At 42.9% G+C, this 14,567-nt stretch overlaps 1 protein-coding gene across 4 annotated transcripts in view; it reads left to right on the forward strand.

Annotated features, from left to right (window-relative positions):
- AP3S2 (adaptor related protein complex 3 subunit sigma 2) overlaps nt 1–14,567 on the forward strand; it is a 58,502-nt gene that overhangs the window by 37,885 nt on the left and 6,050 nt on the right. For 2 of the 4 annotated variants that reach the window (XR_009542338.1, XM_060158838.1), the window contains exon 5: nt 13,638–13,678. The exons of 1 other annotated variant lie outside the window; for it this stretch is intronic. Coding sequence is in view for 2 of the 3 variants with exons in the window: in XM_060158838.1 (XP_060014821.1) it covers nt 13,638–13,678 (41 nt within the window). In the remaining variant the exon portion in view is untranslated. Of the gene's footprint in view, nt 1–4,013; nt 4,191–13,637; nt 13,679–14,567 lie in introns of those variants that run through there. One more of the 4 variants, XM_060158824.1, reaches the window with a different exon arrangement.

A 14,567-nucleotide genomic window follows, 5' to 3' on the forward strand; every position in this document is an offset into this window, starting at 1 on the left:
TGCTAGTAGGTCCTCTGCCTGATAACATTTCCAAATGCCCTCTGGGGTGGGAGCAGTGCTATCCTAGATGAAGAGCACTGAGTTAGAGTAGGGTGTGTGTATGGGATTAGGCCGAGAGAAGTTTGAAGAAGTAGATAATGGTCAGACTGTGGAGAACCTTGTCCTCTGTTTCTAAGTCCAATGTACACTCCCCAGTGCCCTTTTCACCAAGCAGTTTTGATACTTCCTCATTCTTAAAGCATTCTTTGTTTCTAGTTTTAGGTTTTATCTACCTTTCTGGCCATTTCATCTGGCATTTTGAGCTTCTTACCTCTTAAATGATCCCTCTTCTCTTTTCTTTTAGACACTCTTTTCTTAGGAAATCTCACACAATCCCATGACTTCAGTTATCTTTCTGCTAGTGATTCCTAAAGTACCATCCGAACTCACTTCACTTCAAACTCAGTTATGTCCAAAACTGAATCTCTATCCCCCTGTATTTCCAGACTGACAGTTCTGGAAAGGTTTTAGGAAAACTTCTTGGCATTCCCCTCACTGCCCATAGACTGAAATAGATGTACTTGTCTTGTTTCCACCCGAGCACCTTCAATTACTTTTGCCGTGACATTTAACACAGTGTGTTGTTTTTGCTTATTTGCCTGTTTAAGAGCACACACTCCAGAGCCTGCATGTCTCCGCTTGATTCCCGGCTCTGCCGCTTAAGAACCATATGGCTTGTGCCTTAGGAATTTATGTGTGGACAGGAAATCGTGATAGCACCTAGCTTATATGGTGGATTTGAGCATTAAATATATGGAAAGTGCTTAGGACATAGTAAATATTTATTTCATTCTTTTGTTTGTTTACCCCCCGCCACCTCCAGATACTGTTAAGGTAAGGATCAGACTGTCTCGCTCACTACTGTATTTCCAGATATTAGCACAATACTTGGCACATACTGGTTATTCATTGTTGAATTCATTTGTCCATCTACTACCAGCGAAATAGTTAATCAAAAATTCCTTTCTTCATGAATCTTATATCTACTAGAGGGAGACAAAATAAAATAAATGTTAGGTGGTAATAAGTGCAGGAGAGAAAATAAAGCAGGTTGAGGGGTGGGTAGGTATGGCTTGATATTTTATATAGGGTGCTTAGGAAACGCATCCCTGATAAGATGGCATTTGAGCAAAAACCAGAAGAAAGTAAGAGAAGAGAGAGATAGATTCTTCCCTGGAGAAGAACATTCCAGGTAAATGGAACAAGTCCAAAGGCCTTGGGGCTGGTATAGCCGAATGGAAGTGAGAAAGCGGGGGGAATAATAGGAGATGAGGTAGGGATGGGGAAAGAGGAGCGGAAAAGTCATCACTGCCTCTGGAGAGGGGAGCTAGGTAAGTGTGGGGACTAACTTTTCAAAAATGTTGTACCATGTGCATATACATATATAGCCTCTTTATCACCCTGGGTCTTCTAGGTCCAGTGCACTAAAGAAAGAGTACAGCCCTCTCTTAATGTAAGCTTTATACAGTAAACAGTTTAAATTGCTGTCTCCTGCTCTGAGGCAAAGTCTGAGCTTGAAGCTAGATAAGTTGTAGATTGTCTACACATTATCCCTTCACCTTAGCCTAGGAACTGTGATTAACTCCGGAGTACAAGTGGGAGGGCCAAGGGAGTGTGTGCACAGTAGTGGTAATGGCCCAGAGTACACCTCAGGACACATTTATGAGTCTGAAAGCACATCCATCTAGATTGGGGAAAACAATTTGCTACATTGACATCTTGGTCATTGATGAATCTTTGTGGCCTTATCTGCTTATGACCCCAAGAATTAAGGTCCATATTCTGTAGAGAACAAGTTGCTCCATCTGTTTCTGAAGTTAGCCAGGTCTGTACCGTGAGACATTTTTAGCAGGTTAGGGCAGAGGGATGCCCAGACCCATCCGGAGTTGAACTCCTGATAGCACTGAAGGGAAGTCATCCTGTCAAAGCCTGGAGTTGAGCACTTCCTGTTTTTTTGCCCAGTCACTATAAAGTGCATCCCTTTAGATTTTCAGAATCAATATATCTGAATTTACCCTAGAAGAATCATGTTAATGTTGTTTAGAAACCTCAGGGAAGGAATGGAAGGTTCCTTGCTGACTGGGCCTGACCCCCTTGGGCTTTAAGACTGCTGCTTCTTTTCCTACCTACAGAATGAGAGAAATGGGCACATTCCACACAGGTCTGTCCCTGGCACCCTGCTGGCTTTCTCTTTTTACATTCATCCTTGGGCACTCATCTGCTTTGATACAGATGGGCGACAGATCTACATCTCATTCTGACCCAGGCTAAAGGCTTGTGTTTATGGGAGTGTACAGCACCTTTCCATCTGGATGACCTGCCATCACTTCCAACTTAGTGTACACCAAACCGCTCATTTTCTCCTACTTTCCTCACCTCCTCTCTTGCCTACCCCTCACCCACTTACCCACTCAGCTGTGGTCTTCTCTTCTTAACTTTCCTTATTCTGTCAGCGATATCATCTTTCTTCAAGGCATGAAATCTCGGATGTGTACTTTGCTTTCTATTTCCGAGTGGTCGCAAAATGGTATTGGTTCTTCTTTCAGGGTCCGCTTCAGTCCCACCTCTGCCTTTCCTTCTCTTTTCCTTTCCCCTTTCCTTTCCTTTTCCTTCCTGGGTAACTAATATATCAGCTCTAGGTAACTACAGCAGCTATATCCAGTATTTCTCCCAACCTTTTTCACTCAGTTTAATCTTCCATAGAAAACATTTCTCCCATTTTCCCTTCAGTCTACGTTCTTCCTTCTGACCTCAAAGGATCTCTGGATTGTGGATCCTCTTGTCCCTCAGGCTGTCTCTGCTTTGGAACGGAGACCCCTCAGGCCAATCAGACAGTCTTCCTCTGTTTTTCATACATACCTTGTCAATTCCCACTTCTTTGCCTTTGCCTATGCCTTGTCTCCACCCTGAAATACCCTCATCTTCTCCCTAACAAGCTTTCAAGATTTCAGCACCCAGCTCAAGTTTTACATTTGATGAAGTCTTCTCTGAACTCCAGTATTGTAGGTCTCCAAGTTATTTGTCTTCTTACTCTTGCTTTAAAGTTTTTATTCCTAATTGTTTCCAATAGGTTTTAAACTCTTGGAATAGTGTCAATATGTAATAGTTTGTTAGTTATCTGAACAGTACAGGGCACTCAAATATAGTTGGTAGGTTAATTGTTGCAGTTGATTGGTTGTCCAAATTTTGTGTGGTTTTTAAATTTTTTTAATTTTCAAAGCACTTTTCAGATATAATGTCTGATTAACACAGCTAGAGGCCTTTTTTTTTTTTTTTTTTTTTTTGCCGTATGCGGGCCTCTCACTGTTGTGGCCTCTCCCGTTGTGGAGTGCAGGCTCAGCGGCCATGGCTCACGGGCCCAGCCACTCCGCGGCATGTGGGATCTTCCTGGACCGGAGCACGAACCCGTGTCCCCTGCATCGGCAGGCAGGCGGACTCTCAACCGCTGCGCCACCAGGGAAGCCCTAGAGGCCTATTTTTAAAAACTAGATTCTAATTAGACCTCAACTTTCAAGGTTATGAGCTGTGTACACCCACTAGTTTCAGGGCATACATCAGTCTATCACTTAGCTTTGCCTTTGCTCCCTTGGGAGATAACATCTGGGTGGACTCAGGAGGAGCCCTGTGTTCCTTGAGTGGGATTCTGCCTGAAGTGGCTTCATGGGTTCTGGCTCTACTAGATTCTAACTTTGTGACTTAGGCATCCCTCCTAAAGACCTCCTTGTGCCTCAGTTTCTTCAGTTGTAAAACAGGGATGATACCATATTTAATTGATTCTTAGACTCCCTTTTTTGGTAATATTTATAACTTTACATATCAAATCCAGATTTGTCTTACAGTCAATGGCATTTCACAGTTTAATTAGCATTTCAACATTTTCCTTTTTAGTGATACATAAAATAATGGTGTGATTTATAATCAAAGAGTCTTGGCATCTACCATTCACGGTTATTTTTTTTTTTTTTTTTTTGCAGTATGCGGGCCTCTCACCGCTGTGGCCCCTCTCACTGCGGAGCACAGGCTCTGGACGCGCAGGCTCAGCGGCCTTGGCTCACGGGCCCAGCCGCTCCGCGGCATGCATTCACGGTTATTTTGAGGATTGGAGTTAATGGGTAACTGCTTAGCTCAATAAATGATGATTTTTGTCTTTATTTTTACTTTTTTCCTACAGTTCTCTCTGCCTTCAATATTACCCCCTTAACTTCACCCTTTACACACCTGCCTAATGACATATTAAAAGTGTGTTTTTGACTAACTCCCTCGTTTGAATTTTTCAGTGGCTCTGTATCCCCCCATAGCAGTGATTCTTCTTCTTCTTTTTTTTTTTTTTCTTTTTTGCGGTACGCGGGCCTCTCACTGTTGTGGCCTCTCCCGTTGCGGAGCACAGGCTCCGTACGCGCAGGCTCAGCGGCCATGGCTCATGGGCCCAGCCGCTCCGCGGCATGTGGGATCTTCCCGGACCGGGGCACGAACCCGTGTCCCCTGCATCGGCAGGCGGACTCTCAACCACTGCGCCACCAGGGAAGCCCTATTTCCTGCATCATTTTATTTTATCTTTAAATAGGTATGTCAGGTAAGAACTCTTGTTCTCCCCATTTTACAGATGGAGAAACTGAGCTTTAGAGCTAGGATGCCTCAGTTTCTCCAAAGTCTCACAACTAGTAAGTGGCAGAGACAGAATTCAGACCCTGGACTCTGATTTCAGAGCCTGCACTCTCCACACAGCTATACTCCCTTAGTGTCCTCTCCTGCTTTAGCATCCTCAATGTGGTAAGAATGTATTAAGCGCATGTTTTGTTAACAGATAACCAGCCAGAGAGAGGATAAAATTCAAGAGAACAAAGCCTGGACCATTTTCTTTACAAAGTGTTGTGCTTAGCATTTGGGACCAATATTGCAAACAGGCAGGAAATGAGGGAGGATGAAACAGTAGACAGAAAAGAAAGTCCTGCTAGAACATTTTTAAAAAATTACTTCACAGAGAACTCTGACTCATTATAGGAATTTTTTTTTTTTAAGGAAGGAGTAAAATGCAATGAGTATACTTGGCTACAGTCAACAATACATACTCAAGAGCACAAAACAGGACTTCCCTGGTGGCGCAGTGGTTAAGAATCTGCCTGCCAATGCAGGGGACACGGGTTTGAGCCCTGGTCTTGGAGGATCCCACATGCCACGGAGCATGTCCATGCACCACAACTACTGAGCCTGTGCTCTAGAGCCCGTGAGCCACAACTGCTGAGCCCGTGTGCCACAACTACTGAATCCTGTGCACCTAGAGCCCATGCTCCACAACAAGAGAAGCCACCACAATGAGAAGCCCGCACACCACAACGAAGAGTAGCCCCCGCTCGCCGCAACTAGAGAAAGCCCACACGCAGCAACAAAGACCCAATGCAGCCAAAAATAAATAAATAAATAAATTTATTTTTTAAAAGAGCACAAAACATAAAACCAGCAAGTGAGTAATCCTTTTTAAAGAAGAAGAATTATTCGGAGAGCATAAAGAATAGTTTTTTGTTTTGTTTTGTTTGGAGACTTTACCATGATTTTTTTCTTTTTTCTTTTTTAATTTTATTTATTTTTTGGCTACATTGGGTCTTCGTTGCTGTGCACGGGCTTTCTCTAGTTGTAGCAAGTGGGGGCTACTCTTCATTGCGGTGCGTGGGCTTCTCATTGCAGAGGCTTCTCTTGTTGCAGAGCATGGGCCCTAGGCACGTGGGCTTCAGTAGTTGCAGCATGTGGGCTCAGTAGTTGCAGCGTGCAAGCTCTAGGGCACACGGGCTTCAGTAGTTGTGGTGTGCAGGCTCAGTAGTTGAGGTGTGTGGGCTCTAGGGCTCAGGCTCAGTAGTTGTGGCGCATGGCCTTGGTTGCTCCACGGCATGTGGGATCTGCCTGGACCAGGGATAAAACCCATGTCCCCTGCATTGTCAAGCAGATTCTTAACCACTGCACCACCAGGGAATTCCCTGAAGAATAGTTAATGAGTTACTGAGTGATTTGCCATTTCCCTTGCCTGGATAGCTTTTCTTCCATTTACTGGTTAGTTTAAGGCCCAGCCTTGTCTAAAATTCCACAGCATTTTGTACTTGGGTCACAGTCTTCCTTTTATTATAGTTAATTCCATGCATGTTTTATCTTCCCTCCTTGACTAAGCCCTTTGAGGCCAGGGTCCAAATCTTATCTTCATTTCTTCCTTCCGGCTTTAACATTCTGTGATGTTAAGCATATTTAAAGACAGATATTGATGGGACTTTGCTGGTAGTCCAGTGGTTATGATTCAGCACTTCCAGTGCAGGGGTCACGGGTTCTGTCCCTGGTCAGGGAGCTAAAATCCACATGCCGTGCTGCGCGGCCAAGGAAATATTAAAAAAAATAAAAATAAAATAAAAATAGACATTGTTACAGATCACATTCTTTTAGTGAAAATGAGTGAATACTTGAACGTAATACATTATCTTGTTTGTGGGGGTACAGTGGGCTCACATATACATACTTAGTATATACAGATTCATCTCTAACCATTTGGCAAGAAGAAAGAGAATTAAATTCTAAATACAGAATGATTCTGTCCACAATTCTACTCCCTTAGTCTGTGCCTGGAATGAGTGTGAGAGGGAAGATTTGAATCCGCTCTTCTTTGCCTCTCCTCTCATGTGCCTGTCATGTGCCTCCCATGAGCATCTTACTGTGTTTAGAGTGATTTTAATCCTTAAAGATACAATACAGATTTTCAATCTGTGTGGTCCCTAAACAACAAGCCAGCCACTTTATCTAGTACTTAACTGAGGACAAAAAATAGTAATCAAGAGGAAAGACTAGCCAGGTTGGACTGCATTGGTGATTTAAGGGATTTTGGCTATGCATAGTTTCCATCTTACCTGGTGACTTTAGAACTTAAACCTTATATAAGATGAGATTCCACTATTTTCTCATTTTTTCATTGTGTGATCATGTGAGTGAAAGAGAAAGACAGAAAATCAAGGGCTAGGGATTGGGTCTTATGGAATTTCATGACAAGACGTCTGGAGAAAACTGTGGAAAACGTCTAGTCTAAAAACCAAGGAAGGTCATGAAAGTGGTTCAGGAGACACTAATAGCAAGGAAAAGAGAAAAACAGAACTTTACAAAGCAGATTGCTTTCGTTGCCTGCTCTCTTTACTTTAGCAGAGCATACCAGGTTTCTGGAAGGCATTTTTATGCCCTCTTCCCCTTTTCATTTCTTTCTAAAATGGGTAATATGGGAACTAGAGACTTACTTTGGAAAAAATGACTCTCAGATGATTTTCTCTTCCCCTATCAGTACTGAGTCCACTTGGAGCATCCTCCTATCCTTTGGCCTATTAATAGCCACCACACCCTCTAGCATAGACAAAGAGATGATGCATACCCCATCCCACCAAGAATCTCTTCCCTCCTTACTCTCTGGAGGCCTTTCCTCGGAACTGATGAAACCAACCAAGCATTTTGACTTGGGGTAGAAAAAGTTATTAGCACTTAGATTTTATATAGTAGACTAGATATTTTATTAGTGATTAACAGTTCTTTTTTAAAACTTGAATGTTCCAATATTGGCATCCTCCTGTTCCAGTACAAGCACTGTGACCATGCTCTTTTGTATTTGATGAGCATTTTATTGTCTTCTCTGTGGTAATAGTTGTTTTTTTTTTTTTTTTTTTTTTTTTGCGGTATGTGGGCCTCTCACTGCTGTGGCCTCTCCCGCTGCGGAGCGCAGGCTCAGCGGCCATGGCTCACGGCCCAGCAGCTCCGCGGCATGTGGGATCTTCCCGGACCAGGGCACGAACCTGTGTCCCCCGCATCGGCAGGCGGACTCTCAACCACTGCACCACAAGGGAAGCCCCGTAATAGTTGTTTTAAGAAAGATATGAGGGACTTCCCTGGTGGCGCAGTGGTTAAGAATCTGCCTGCCAATGCAGGGGACACGGGTTCGAGCCCTGGTCCGGGAAGATCCCACATGCTACGGAGCAATGAAGCCCATGTGCCACAACTACTGAGCCTGCACTCTAGAGCCACGAGCCGCAACTACTGAGCCCGTGTGCCACAACTGCTGAAGCCCGCGTGCCTAGAGTCTGCTCTGCAACAAGAAAAGCCACCACAATGAGAAGCCCGCACACTGCAACCAAGAGTAGCCCCCACTCGCCACAACTAGAAAAAAAAAAAAAAGCCCGTGCACAGCAATGAAGACCCAACGCAGCCAAATAAAAATAAAAAATAAAAATAATAAAAATAAAAAAAGATATGAGAGTATGGCTACGAAGTGGGGATGTGAGCCCTTGTCTTGTGTGATACAGCAGGCTTTCATCCTCCAATGCAGAATACCTGGAGAGGGATTGATCTAGTTTAGAGATTTCTGTGGATATGATTGAGCTTGGAGTGTGGTGAGTGTTGACATGTCACTATCCTTTCTGCCCGTGGAGTTCCGCTAGATGGGTTCCTGCCATCCCAATATAGAACTGCATTTTACTATAGAAACAGTATTATTCATGGTACTTAGTTGTAGATGCAGGGGTGCTTTATGGTATCACATTCTAGGTAACATGGATTTGAGTCAGCTTTTGTGTCCTGCTTGCATGAGAACCTTATTTATTATAAATATAGAAAAATACACTGTAACTTTAATATTTAAAAATAAACTTTTGGAACATAGCCAGCAATGTCTGGAGACTGTATTTTTACTGGAGGAAAAAGAGTGATGTTTGTTATCTTCAGGCTCCAGGTCAGTTTGCTTTTAGTGATTGCTGGAGGACAGAGGGAATGAAAAGTGCCCAGTGAACTGAGAAGGTATCTTGAGACTGAAAGACAAGACAGGCAGCTCTATATAATCGATGGATCAGTTTATTATAGGGTAATTCACTCACAGGGTGGGATCAGGCAGTGATCTGGAAGCATTTGCAGCTACACTCCACACTGCCGAGGGGCCCTTGGGACAGTTTCATAGTTAACCTAGTGTAGGGGGGTATGTGCTTGGAAATGGGACATGCATTCCTAAGTCAAGATTTATGAATGGGTTACTAGTCTCATGGGTAACCAGGTATATGTCAGCAAAGGTCTTCATCGTTGTTTGGGAACTAACAGAGCATAGAGGCCACCTGGTCAGAATGATTATTAAACAATATCTATTACATACCAATCCCCTGACAACAGAGAAGTGATTACTGCACAGTACAGTCCCGGGTAGGATCAGCAGAAGGACAGGAGGAACTGTATGTGCCCAAGATGGCATCAGTTATGCTAACAGCCATAGACAGTGATGGCTTCTGTTGACCTGGGATTGGATTCAGAACTTTTTTATCTTCAGTGAGAAACATAACCAAGGATGAACTTTTGAAGATCCTGGAATCCTCTATTCTTGGACAGGTTTGTTGAAACTGACTTGTCTCCACCCCCTGTAGTTCCAGAGCTGTGTCCCTAAGGAGCACCTCTGTCCTTGAAGTGACACTTTTATTTTCCCTTTTAGACTGTATCAATCCTGACACGAAACGAGCAAGCTCATTTTAACCCACTTTTATCTGTGGAGGTTAACTCTTGTGTCCCAGGCAGTTAGAGTGTTCTTCTCAGTGCCAGAATGGGAAGCCAGGCCAACTCAAAAGGCCTGTGTCTCCTCAAAATCAGAACTTGTGAACCAGATGAGCCTCTTTCATCCATGCAGCCAGATTTATGAAGTACCGCTGTTACGAAGCACAGTGCTTGGCACTGGAGACCCAGAGAAGAATATGACATAGATTTTGCCTTCAAGGAAAATCATGGTGGAGGAGAAGAACAGACAAGTGAAAAATATGACAGTGCACTGAATTGAGTGCCTCAGGAGAGATGCATACTAGGCACAGCAGTATCACTGAGAAGAGGTTATCTTAGCCTAGAGAGGTCCTTAGTCTTTCTTGAATTTACTCGGCCCAAGTCTTAAGTATTCATCACCTCAAATCTTGGAAGAATGGTTTTGCAGTCTCTGATTTTTACAGAACTGCTTAACAGGATCAGCATGAAGAATGGTAGAAGGTAGTGAGGGTTAGTATTAGCAATTCTCAGCAGAGTCATCAGCATTACAAGCCCTTGTTCAATTAGAGAAGTGCTTTCTTTCCATCAGGAAGTCCCAGCAGGTTAAACAGTCATTTAACTCTCTCCTTCGATGCTTCCCAGTGTTATTTTCACCTTTCTGTGCATTTTCACAGTGGAACTGCTTACCAAGCCTTTGTTGGCACAGAACCTCTGATTCAAGCTCTTCAGAACAGGAGAGTCACACCTTCCAGGAGTCCCAAAGCTGTACCTAAGCTCTATTGAATGCTCAACATGCACCAGATTTATTCTTATTTCATCTGTTAGTAAACTGGGTCACAGGAACACTTCCTGAGGGAGCCCAGGGTACAAACTTATAGGTCTCTATCCTGATCAGGACATTTCATATTGCCTCTAGGGAATGAGATGGGGAAGGTCTCAAACAGTTAGCTTATACTGACAGAAAAGAATACAGGGGCCACATTGGATGCCCAGTGGATCCAGTTATAGAAGCAAGTACCTTCAACAGAGGGAGGATGATGTGACAGCTTCCTGGAAAAGAAAAATGAAGGAGACAGATGTCCAGATGTGTGGGGAGGAGAGAATAGTCTCGATAGCAGGTTAGATTGCCTTCAGAGGAATAGACATCTTGACTGGTAATCATTCCTACTTTTTGACTGTTTTGAGGGTTGTTGTTTTTCTCTTTAATTAATTTACTTTTTAAATTTTGGCTGCGCCAGGTCTTAGTTGCGGCATGTGGGATCTTTCTTGTGGCATGCGGACTTCTTAGTTGTGGCATGCATGTGGGATCTAATTCCCTGATCAGGGATCGAATCCAGGCCCCCCTGCATTGGGAGTGCAGAGTTTTACCCACTGGACCACCAGGGAAGTCCCTTTAAGGGGTTTTAAGAGACAGAATTATAAATACCAACTTTCACTCATTAAAGTGTGGCCATAAATTTATGTATCTTGATCTTGTAAAACACAGTTTCCAACCAGCATTTTACCTGTTAACATTTCAGATTCATCACCCAAAGTATTTCCTCTGTTGCCTTCCCCTCACATCAAGATAACCTATTTGTTTATTAGGGTTATCTTAATCTTTTTATTCAGATTAAACTCTTCCCTGTTGTGATTACTCTTGGGTCAAATTACCAGGGGATTTGCCAGGAACTAAGAAATCAGTAGCACTTTTGTTTAAACACTTCTGAATGAATTTTGCTAGAGAGCTATGAATTACTATTACTTGATAATTGATATTTGTTCAGTGCACACTGCGTTAAGCTGGGTTTAGGGGTCTTGAGGACCTTTACCTCTTTGCTATCTTCTATTCTTGTGGTTTTTATTGCTACCTACATGACTCAGGTTTCAGATTTCTTTTTCCCCCATATCAGTTGGTTTGTTGGTTTGATCCTTTAACCCTCAGTGTTCTCTGAGGTACTTACCTACATTTCTGCTAGCATCCTTAAGATCAGTCCATCAGTCAGCTCCTGTCATTTAACAGAACCATTCTTTGTGATCTCTTTTTTCTAGGTTGTTTTTTTTTTTTTTTTTTTTTTTTTTTCAGTACGCGGGCCTGTCACTGTTGTGGTCTCTCCCGTTGCGGAGCACAGGCTCCGGACGCGCAGGCTCAGCGGCCATGGCTCACGGGCCCAGCCGCTCCGCAGCATGTGGGATCCTCCTGGACCGGGGCACGAGCCCGTGTCCTCTGCATCGGCAGGCAGACTCTCAACCACTGCGCCACCAGGGAAGCCCTTTTTTCTAGTTTTTTAAGTACATGAGTTTGGTATTGATTCTTGGCTGCCTTCTCCCCACACTCATGCTTGGCAACCTCCAGCTTTCTCAAGGCCCCTCTATCTCCACTCAAAGAAATGTCACCCATCTTACATGGTCCACTTCATAGTCAGTGGAAGGAAGTCTTCACTGACTTGTCAGGTTAACATGGGCAGCTGGTGAGCTAATCCCTAGTTGCTCATCCTTTGCTCATTTACACTGCACGAGTCACTGTGCTTACCAAAGGTCAGTTGTGATTGTTTCAGACCTGTTGATGCTAGTTATATTGGTATTGTAAATAAGTAACTTAATTAATAATATACAACTAAACCATGAGTGAGGAAAGAGACTTGTTCTATGAAAACTTAACTTGCTTTGGAAAGGCAAAGTAACTTGCATTGGAAAGGCAAGTTACTTAAAAAAGGAAATGAAGTTGAATTAGGTTTGGACAGGATAACTGTAGGAGACTAGAGGTGGAGGACTCTTAAAATATAGAAAAATTCTGTGCTTCCTGTTTCACAGGAGTCTGAGTTCTCCCTCTCCTTTAGAGAAACTGGAAATTGTGGATGATATATTATGAGTGAATTTTATACAAGAAAAAAGGCATAGATCTCTAGCTAGCAGAAAAGATCTTTTGGGCTCTACATCAAAAATTTGATGGCTCTCAAGGTAGTGTTTATAGCAGATGATTATGGGCTTGGACATTGGGGAAAAAGTCACAATAAAAGTCAAAATAACTTATCTTTATTACATGAGTTGTCGGTTTTAAATGCTATCCATTGAGAGTAAGGAAAACAGTGTTATTATTCTGCCTCCCTCTTTTTTTCCCCCGTCTTCCTAATTTTTGGCTAGCTGTAGCTTTCTACATTGTCAAAACATATAGCATGGGCATTCTGTTGTCACTCTAATCCCATTTGTCTTAGTCCTACCATTAAGGGGATTCAGTGCTAACCGCCAGTCTTTCTGCCACGATTTTTCCAGTCACCTCTTGGTTAGCAGAAGTGTTTTCTTCTGTAGATTCCTCAAAAAAGACTCATGGGAACAATATTTCCTATTCTGTTACTCTTGATTGACAGTCACCTAGGTGTAAAATTCTTGGGTTACCCTTTGTCTCCTTGGGAAGTTTTGTAAGTATTGCTCCTTTTTCTGCTAGCATTGAATTTTACCGTTGAAATTTTCAAGATTTTGTCCCTCTTTTAAGTGATTTGATCTTTTTGCCTGGTTGCAGAAATTGAGAAATCTTACCTTCAAAGTCTGTCTTGGCACTGACTGTTCTGGGTCAGTTTTTCCCTGCGATACAATGTGCCCTTTCAAGAACATCTTGAATTATATTTTTACATCATCTTTATGAACTGAGTCTTTACATATTTGTTCTGTTTCTATGTTACAGTTTTCTTTTATGCATATGTTATATCTCCTTTGCTGTCTTCTGTAACTCATTTTCTCCTTATTCCTTTTAATTCTTTTTTCATTTCATTTTAGTTGCTTTTTAAAAATTTCTCCCCTTTTTGTTCCTCCCTATATTTTCAGCAGTCTCTCCTGCCTTTTCTTCCTTCCAGTTTCATCTTCTTTTCTGTATGTTTTTTCCCTTCCACTTACGTCTTCTCTTCTTCTTGTCTCCCTGCCTCTCCCATAAACTCTTGCACTTCTGCTTTGAGCTCTTGCTTCATAGTTTTTTTTTTTCAGTTTTGTAAAGTATTTTATTACATTTTATCTGCTGTATCACAGCATTTTTCTGGTGTGTAGTCTTAGTCTTCCCTTTGGGTTTCCTGTTTCTTTCCTAATTTTTTTCTTGTTTCATCTTTATATAGATCCTGTGCAGATTTCATTTTTATAACTCATCTTTAAATAGGTGAGTTTTTCAGGAACCAGCTATTTGCAGGATGCTTGTTTAGGGGAGGTCCCAAGTCTGTGTTCCAGGCTGGCTGCAGTTGTTCTCATGATTTCAGGTTCCGGGTGAGTTCCTTTACCCTTTATTTCTACCTAGCCAAGAGAGGTGGGTGTCTGCAATTTTTCCACCATGCAAAGGCTATCTTCTCCGCTGCCACAGAGACTGGCTCTGTGAGGCAAATAGAGCTTGTTTGGGTGGTTTCTCATTTAGCCCCAACTCCAGGTCCAAGGAAGTTCCTGTCTTCCAAAAACAAGGAATCTGTTTGGTCCCAGAGGGTGTGTTCTTTACCTACAAAAAGTATATTTTTGCAGATCTTCCTGAGCTCTCCAGCTCCCGTGTCCTCTCTCGGTAGCATCCTTTCTTCTTCTCAAAAGGAAAAGAGCCCTTGCTTGAGCTCCCTGCTTTTGACAGCTTTTACACCTATTGGTGCCTGGGATTGTGGTTATCTCCTTTTTTTTTTAATGTATTTATTTATTTTTTAATTTTTGGCTGTGTTGGGTCTTTTGTTGCTGTGCGCAAGCTTTCTCTAGTTGCGGCGAGCGGGGGCTACTCTTCGTTGTAGTGTGCGGACTTCTCATTGTTGTGGCTTCTCTTGTTGCAGAGCACAGGTTCTAGGCGCGTGGGCTTCAGCAGTTGTGGCATGCGGGCTCTAGAGCGCAGGCTAAGTAGTTGTGGCACATGGGCTTAGTTGCTCCTCGGCATGTGGGATCTTCCCGGACCAGAGCTCGAACCCGTGTCCCCTGCATTGGCAGGCGGATTCTTAACCACTGTGCCACCAGGGAAGCCCTGTGGTTATCTTCTAATTTTGTTGAAAATGGAGTTTGCATTTTTATTTATTTCTCCTTTTTTG

Source organism: Lagenorhynchus albirostris, chromosome 1 (genome assembly GCF_949774975.1).
Source record: "Lagenorhynchus albirostris chromosome 1, mLagAlb1.1, whole genome shotgun sequence".
NCBI lineage: Eukaryota > Metazoa > Chordata > Mammalia > Artiodactyla > Delphinidae > Lagenorhynchus > Lagenorhynchus albirostris.